This window comes from Echinops telfairi, unplaced genomic scaffold (genome assembly GCF_000313985.2).
Source record: "Echinops telfairi isolate 266 unplaced genomic scaffold, ASM31398v2 ScPeMD7_7468;HRSCAF=8506_0, whole genome shotgun sequence".
Taxonomy (NCBI): Eukaryota; Metazoa; Chordata; class Mammalia; order Afrosoricida; family Tenrecidae; genus Echinops; species Echinops telfairi.
In genome coordinates, this window is record NW_022111369.1 from 37611321 (window position 1) to 37620672 (window position 9352).

Consider the following 9352-nt stretch of genomic DNA (forward strand, 5'->3'; position numbering starts at 1 on the left):
ACTTTGGTTATTTTTAAATCTAGTACTTTCAAACCTGTGCCACTAGAGCCTCCTATTATATTATTGAAAGATGTTTATTATAGAATAATTTGTGAAAGCAAACAAAATAAAGCAAAAATAATTAAATCTGGAAAACACTTTAATAAATACAAATTAGGAAAAAACCAAAAATAAACAAACAAAAAACTCACTACCATCGAGTTGATACTGACTCACAGCAACCTTGTAGGACAGGGTAGAACGGACCCTCTAGGTTTCTGAGACTGTTACTCTTTCCTAGAGTCGAAAGCCTCTCTTTTCTCTCAAATAAAGGAATGCATACATAAATATGAATAGGTCTATACCATGGAATGCTCTGCTGTTACTAAGGAGAATGAATCAGTTATTAAGAATTGACCTGGAGATATGGTAATATTATGCTACTCTTAAGTAGGATGGTATGATATCAAGAAAGAAAAAAAACTTCTGTATGTATACATTCATTTACATGAGATAAATTATGAAAGGATGAACATTCATTTTATTATTTATTACCTTGGAAGATAAAGGATGTGGCAGTTAGATTTTATGTCAACTTTCATTTGTAGAAGGGTGGAGTCCCACCTGTCAATCAGGTCACAGCCTGATGATGCCTCCTAGGGATATGGCCTTTATATAAGAGAGAAACTGGGCATTTCTCCTTCCTCTCTTTCTTCCCCTTTGTCTTACTGCCTTCCAAGTCTGTGCCTGCTTCCAGGGACAGCCCCATGTGGGCTGCCTGACACTGAGATCTCAGTAGCCTTCCATGTTTCCACCAATCTTGGATCCATATGACTCTGCACCCAAGAGCCTATGATCTCCTTGAATCCTGCTTCACCTTTATGTATCATTGACCTTCGGGTACGTGAGTCTGAAGAGGACTCTGGAAAACATTGAATCCATGAACTTGAATTGAGCTGGCCTATGATACTTTCTTGATATTAAGTTACTTCTTGATATAAAGTTCCTTCTTCTACATATATGAGTAGCACTGGTTTTGTTTCTCTTAACAACCCAGCATAATACAGGGTAGAAGGAAATATATATTGATAATATATATTAATTTTAATTCATTGATAATATATATTAACTTTATAATGAAAGAAAAATAGGATAGAATATGTTGAAACATATATCTCAAAACATGTATATGATTAACCATGGCTGTGCATAATTCTTCATAGTATATATTGCCCAAAATGTCATATGTAAAACCCAATATGAACTTGAATGTAAAGTGCCTTCTCAGTCGTTCATCAGATCAAATAGATATACCTATAGCTACCTAAGAAGACAACTGTGGAGAGAGTGAACTTTTATTTTTCTTTAAAGTGGAAATGAGGTGCAAGCTCTGGCTTGTTTTTCAAATTCATAAATATCTTAAGCATGTAGAGACTGCACTCTATCATTCAAGTTCACAGCATGTGTCATTTGAAATTTTGTTGTCATTTGACTAAACTTCTTGCATAAATCTTTTCGAGATAGAGTATAATGTGTAGTTTAAAGAGGCATTTTCTGGAATCATAGTGCTTACAAAGTATGTCATCTTTCATAGATGTATGTATGGCTGTGATAATAACTGTAAGAGCCCTCGATAAAATGCTTTTAAAAAATAAATAAATCAAAATGGGAAAAAGGGTATGTGAGTTTTAATGTGATTAAGTTACCTTGCTAGTGAAATGAAAATAAATACAAATCAATACCAAACAAAGAATAAGGGAAAAAACCTGTCAATATACTTCTAAAATCACTGGCCAGTGAAAATCTTATGAATAGTATGGAAACATTGTCTGATATAATGCCATATGATTACTCTCAAAATACAGCTGGGGGAAATTGTCTCCTCAACACAGTCAACCATAATAGCACACAGTAAAGCTTTGGGGATCTTCATTTGCTGATGTGCCCGGGCTCTAAATGAAAGGAAATAACTACAAACATTCATTAATAATTGGAAGGTGAAATGTACAAAGTGAGAATCTAGGCAAATTTTAAGTTGTCAAAAATTGAATGGAGCACATAAAGATCACTATTGTAGGCACAGTGAACTGAAATAGACATTAGCCATTTTCAGTTTAATAATCACATAGTCTACTATGCTAGGAATGACAAACTGAAGAGGAACATTACATTCCTCTTCAAAAGGAACATTTTAGGATCTGTCCTAAGGTACAGCAGTGTCAGTGGTGAGAAAATATTCATACCAACTACTAATGCCAAAGAAGAAATGAATGACTTTTACTAGCTTCTGCAGCCAGAAATCAATGAAACATGCAATCAAGATCTCTTAATAATTACTAGGCACTTTGAATGCCAAGTTGGAAACAGAAATATCACTAGTTGGAAAATATGACCTTGATAGTAGAAAGGGCAATGGGGATTATATTATAGAAATATGCACCACTAGTGCCTTATCTATTGCAAATACTTTAAAAAAGTAAATAAATGGTGACTATACACATAGATCTTGCCAAATAAAATACAGTGGAATCGAATCCACTTCATCTATGGAAGAAAGCTCAATATTATCAGTCAGAACTAGCACAAACACAAATTATGGAATACCCCATCAATTATTCCTATGCAAATTCATATTGAAGGTGAGGAAAATTGAAACAAATCCTCAAGAGCTAAAGCATGACCATGAGTATACCCTACCTGATTTTAGAGAGCATCTCAAGAATAGATTTGGCTTATTGAGCACTTAAGACCAGTTGTCTCATAGCATCAAGGGCATTAGACATGAAGAAAGCAAACATCATTAAAAAGAAAGGGAAGGGAGAAAACACCATAATGAATATCAGATGAGACTCTGAATTTTTCTCTTGACCACAGATAGTGCAAATGGATCAAGTAAAATAATTGAACAGAATAGTTTAAAGAGTGGCTCAAGAAGACCAAGTAATGCATCATAATGAAGTGGGAAAGTATTTCTAATTAGAGTCTCAAAGGAAAAAACACATTCAACATTTCTCAAATTAAAAGAACAAGAAAAATGTCAACCCTTGAGGTGCAATATTGAAGGATCCTATCTGGAGTTAGGAGAAAGTGTCAAAAGAAGATGGAAGAAATACACAGTCACTGCTTCCTTTAATTTGCCAACAGCCAACCATTTCATTAAGTATCGTGTGATCAAGACCCAATGGCGCCAAACGAAGATATCTGTGCTAGGCTGGGTCATCTAGAGAAGTAAAACCAATGACTAGATAGATATATGGATAGATAGGTAGATAGATGATAGATAGATAGATAGATAGATAGATAGATAGATAGATAGATAGATTTATGACTGTATGAACCATTTTCATGATCAAGCCCAGTCTAGTTTCAAGTCCGTGTGTCAAAGGTTAAGCTAGAGGCTTCTCTTAACTCACATAGCTTTATAGTTTTGGGGATAATAACTCTAGAAACAATAAAAGCAGATGAATTCAAGGTCAGTAGGTCAGACTTGTGACTGGAGAAGCAAATTCATCCACAGTTGTCAGAGCAAAGGGCAGGCTGCCGATGGCTGCCAGGATTAGGAGGCACTGTGGCAGAAAGTGTGCGCAAGTTCAAAGAAACCTGAGATTGGTGAGCCAGATACAGAATCTAGACCCAGCAAAGGTTTCCACAATGTCTATTTATCAGAAGAAGACCACACCTCTGAGGAAACCTTTCAATTACATCATGGTTTGAACTGAGTAAGGGAGTTGCAAGCCACCTTAATTTTCTTACAACCACTAAGCTGCTCCAGCAGTCTCCATCCTGGAGTTGATTCCATTATATTAGATCTCACAGTGACTAGGCCTCCCCTGCCAAACCACTGAGTAACCTCACTCAGCCAAGTTGACACAAAACTTAACTATCATGTCATCCAAGCTGCACTGAAGGCATTGGTGAAAAGTGAGGTCCTAGGAATTAACCAAATTTAACAGTTTAAATTTTCCAATAAATCATCGCAGTACCAGAGGCACCTATGCATCAATTTGCAGATATTTGGCAGATGGCTACCTGACTAACTCCCTGCAAGTGATCTGTGATAGTTAGGTCTTTTGTGCCAACACGGCACCTGTAAGAAGATATGGGTGGAGTTTAGCCTGTCAATCAAGTCACAACCTGACGACTTCCTTTGGAGCTGCAACTGAGACATGGAGCTCTATGGAGGCCAGCCTCACTTTCTTTGCCTTCACCTCCCTGCTTAATGACCACCTTGAGAGCTGCTGGATCCCCGCCAGATTTTCCACTAACCTTGGAGCCACCAACCACCAATACATTTGTTGAAGAGGATATATATTGGAAAGCCAGACAATGAAAAAGGAAGACCAAAGAGGAATTGATGCCTTTGACTTTGGCTGGTATTGGTGAAGAATTTTAAATAGACTATGTGCCAGAGCATAAATAAATTTCTCTTGGAAGAAATCCAGCCAGAATTCTCCTTAGAAACAAGGATTGTGAGACTTTGTCTCACAGATTTCATACAACTTATGAGAGGAATCAATTCCTGGTGAAGGACATCATGGTTGGTAAGGCAGAGGGTCACACACAAAAAAGAGGAAGACTCTTAAGGAGATGGATTGATACAATGAGTGCAGCAATGGGTTCAGACAGAAATGATTTTGAGAATGGTGTAAACCAGGCAGTGTTTCATTCTGTTGTACACGGGATCAATAGTAGTGAAAAGAGACTTACAGGTACCTTATAACAATAGCAACCACAGTGGATTGCTTGTGGTTAGTAATTAGTGTTGCATGATGTGTAGTTTATCTAGGGGAGCAGTAAAGAGCAGGCACATGGAAAACTCTGATATATCAACAGAGTCATGGCTTGGAGTACCTGGCAGGAAATGTACTTGGCAGGGTCAATAGTATTACATTTTGACAGCTCTAATATGTTTCCCATCTTTCTACTTTGCAGACAACCATTTTCAGCACATTGGCCAAGGAGAAGTCTTTGTCTGACTACAAAAAAGTAAGTAAGCCTTCAAGAATCCAAGAATATTGTCAGTGTAATAAAAGGTTTCAGAGTTGGTAACATTCCATTGAAAACCTGTGGTTACCAATGATACTATTTTGATGGCATATGGTGGCTCTCTTTCTTCAAAGGAAAGTATTTGAATGACTCTCTAAAAGATGTGGGTAACGGCCATTACCTCTTTGACAGCATATTGTTATAAAGATGCGTTGATTCCATATATCTCTATCTTGCTGTTATATGAAATTTTATTCTGCAAAATGCAAGTCAAAGGAGTTCAGTACATGTACAAGCTGCATGGCAGGAGTCTATATCTTTGTTTGCAAATTTAAATCTAATAAACCTAAGCCCAATACAATATAAAACTGATTTTACATTTTGAAAGCTGATCATGTAATATAAAAATCTGGTTTGTATTTACAACAGCCAAGTCTGAGAAGCTGTCATGCTTTGCAAAAGGATTAGCCTCACTAGCTTCTGATGGGAAACGTCCTGTAATAGATCATGCCTGAAGACTGCGTGTGACGGCAGCGTATCTAATGCCTGGCCCTCATTGTCCAGAGGTCACTTTTATCCATCTCTTTAATCTCCAGTTTAACTAGCACTTCTCCTTCTGGTGGGAAAAGATGTGATTTCACAGTGTAAACACTCCAAATAAAATTCTTTGACACTCTCTATTAATATGGAAAATCAGGTGCAGAATGAGTTGACCTGTGCATAATGTATTAGTGTCTTGACATTTCTTTGGGATTTATGCCGTGGCATTGTTTGTTACGCTGTTTCCATTTCTTATGTTGCTTAATGTGGAAATACTGAAGAGGGATACTGATCTTTCAAGATGATGTGTAGTTGGACTGCTGTAAGTGCCAACCACTTCACTATTTTGGTGGTTTTTGATGGCTCAAGAAATGACCTTTTTGACTGAGTTCCTCTGTATTTGTCTTGTCCTCTTCATGAGTCCTGGGCTCTCTGAGAATTGTTCTTTGCTGGGGAGCTGATTCTGACTCACAGAGACCCCACGTATGAAAATAGAACAGTTTCATGGGGGTTTCTTTCCATCCCTGGTGGTACAGTGGTTAAAGTGCTGGGCTGTTAACTGCTAAAGGTTGGCAATTTGCACTCACCAGCCACTCTGTGGGAGAACAATGGAGTAGATCGCCTGCTTCTGTAAATGTCATGCCCTTTGATATCACGTGGGGCAGTTGGCTCTACCCTACAGGGTAGAAATGAATCAGAATCAACTGAATGGAAATTGTTTGGGAGGTTTTCCCTTTCAGAGACCAATCACTATGCTTAGAGTGATCTATATGTTACATAGCCTGTCTTCCAAGCGGTCTACAGGTGAGTTTGTACAGCAAACTTTCTGTTGGTAGTTGAATACTTTCTGCTGGTAGTCAAACCATTTAATAAACAAGTATTCATTAACTACTGTGTGGCATACACTGAAAAATAATGAAATATAAGGTGTGTCAGAACATTTGCCCTTATAAAACTTACAAACCAACCACCCAAACAAACCCACCACCATCATGGCAATTTTGACTCAGAGCAGTCCAAACAGGATTGCCAGGGCTATAAATCATTATCAGGGCAGATAAGAGATGGAATCCAAAATAATGGAATTTTTTCCCCAAAAGCTACATATTTAAAATTTTTTACAAAACAACCTTAGCACCTTCAAAGTACTCTCTCTATTACACTTAATGCATTTGTCAAATCTATGATTCATTCTTGGAAACATTTTTCAAACTCATCTGTTTGGGGAGCTGACAGCACCTCCCTTGTATTTTTCTTTGCCTCTTATATGTCTTCAAATTGTTGTCCTTTCATGTCCCTCTTCATGCACGGAAACAAAAAGAAGTCACATGGAGTGAGCTCAGGTGAGTAAGGTGCATGGAGCAAGAGAGGCATGCTGTTTTTTGCCAACAAGTGGCACACTGAGATAGCTATATGAGCAGGTGCATTGTTGAGCAGGTGCATTGTTGTAGTGGCTAGATCAGTCCCCCATCTGCCACAAATCAGGCCTTTTTTGTCACACACTGTTATGCAATCTTTTCAGAACCTTTAAATGGAAAGCTTGATTAACAGTCTGACCTGGTGGAATGAACTCCAAATATACTACAAGTCGACATTTTTGTCCATTCTGGAAACTGATGGATGTCCAGAATGATGTTTGTCATCAATCAACATCTCCCCTTTTTTGAAATGTCAAAACGACTCATACATTTGAGATTTTCCCAGAGAGTTGTTCTTGTAAGCTGTGTTCAACATCACAACAGTTTCTACAGCATTTTTCCCAAGCATGAAACAAAAGTTTGCAGCTTCACACTGTTCTCTTCAATCAGCCATCACAAAAATTCATCACAAAATTTCATCACAAAATGAATTCATCACACACATAAAAGAGTGAAACTGCTTTTACGAAAAAAATCACTGTGACTAGAGAGAACCTTCCCAGGTGGCGTCACGGAGTGCGCTAACTTAGAGTGAGTTGCAGGATGCTCACCTAGCAGGTAAAAATGCATCCTACAAAAGCTCCACTCCACCAGCACAATTCCAGTTTGGGGGGTTACCCCCCTGTAGTCTCATCTTTCTCCTGCAGAGCAATGGGTGGGCTTGAACCAATGATCTTGTGGATAGCAGTCTAACACTTACCTGAAAGAACTACCAGGGCTTCATCTAGAACTTCTAGGACTCATTAAGCAAGGAACTAGCAAAAGTGTGATAGATTATATGTGGTTTTCTTTTCTGTCCTTTTCATTCTTTCTTTTATTATACCAGGAGACTATAACGTAATTTAAGAATCAGGGGGAAATTATCGGTGGTGGGTGGAGGTGGGGCAGGGGCAGGACTTTTGCAGAGAGACTTAATGAATGACTTGGAATTAGCCAGGTGGAAATTAAGCATAGGTAGAAGAGATCCAAGTGTGAATGTCAAGCAAGAGGTCCTTGTAAGTGGAGAACAATACAAGGTTCAGAGTGCCTGAAAACTATAACTTTAAATGGAAAGTGGAGACTGGAGAGGAAAAACGTACTAGGGCCTGATCATGGAGGACTTTGGAAAATTACATTAAAATTTTAGACTTAATAGAAGTGAAACTGGAAAAATTTTAAAGGGCTTTGAACTTGGCAGGATAGATGTGGTATATGTGATGTCTATAATCTCCCTTTAAAATTATGTGGTTGAAGAATGATAGGACTGGTAAGATTTTCGACATGAAATCTAGTTTTAGACATGAAGTCAACTACAATTATCTAGGGAGAGATAGCAGTGGCCAGGATTTGAAAAATGGCAGTGGGGATCAAGATATATTTAGGCGATAAAATATAGTGATAGAAATATATTCAAACTATTGAATTGTATGGTACATGAATTATATGTCAACTAAACTGTTATATGTAAAAAAAAAGGTAATAGAGAGGAAGTACCTTAGAAGGAATTTCAGACTTCTGACATGCAACTTTCAAATAGTGGTGCCACCTTTGGATATAAGGACCTTCTGCTGTGTATGAACTTCAGGTGAGTTGATGAATTCCTATTGGTACATATCAAAGTTGTGGTGTTTGCAATGTATCCTAGTAAGGATAGCCAATGGGTGGCTTGGAATATAGACTTAGAATTAATGAATGCATTGCGGACTGGAGACAGGGATATGGGAGTGATATGTATATAGAGAATTATGGAAAGAGTGGAATAGATGAGACTACCCAGGAAAGGTATGGAGCTGTGAAAGAAGAAAGAAATACAAGAATATTAAAGAATATCGATGTATAAGGCCTTGGAGGAGACTAGGGTCTGTGAAGGAGACTGATTTAACAGCTGTAGAGAATGGAAGACACCAGAAGAGTCTTGTCACAGAAATCAGCTCCATCAAAAAGAAAAGTCTAGATGCGAGGGACTGTCATTAGTGTCAGAATCGTCTCCTAAGAAGGTGAGTAAAATAAGGACAGAGGAAGGGATAAATTAATTATCCATCGGTTTTAGCATAGTCAGTCATTGCTGGCTTTCACAAGATCAAAGTAATGGGACCAAGAGGCAGGTTGTAATGAGTCTGGGCTTGAGCAAGGTGAAGAAGTAGATACGATTACACGGAGTTCTCCTTTGGCGAGTTAATTGCAGAAAGAAAAGAGAAATGACCCGTTGGAGGGGATGATGGGGTGGAGGGAAGATCTCTTTTGAGGTAGAATATATTTAAGCGGTTTGAACACTGTGCATTCTGAGAAGACTGAGCCTGCCCACCAGTGCAGAGCCAAGTTCAACTTCGATAAAGAGTACCTTTTGCTCTGCTCCAGGGCGACAGAAAGAAAGGATGCAGTTCAGGTGCTTAAAAGCATGCGCAATTCATGCCCAGGAAGAAGCCAAAATGGGGCAACTGTTAAATCAA

The 9352-nt window shown here is 38.2% G+C and overlaps 1 protein-coding gene across 2 annotated transcripts in view; it reads left to right on the forward strand.

Moving 5' to 3' along the window:
* Positions 1–9352, forward strand: part of RASGEF1B (RasGEF domain family member 1B) — a 757783-nt gene that overhangs the window by 250118 nt on the left and 498313 nt on the right. For both annotated transcript variants that reach the window (XM_045284136.1, XM_045284137.1), the window contains exon 3: positions 4912–4965. In XM_045284136.1, the coding sequence (XP_045140071.1) occupies positions 4912–4965 (54 nt within the window). The remainder of the gene's footprint in view (positions 1–4911; positions 4966–9352) is intronic.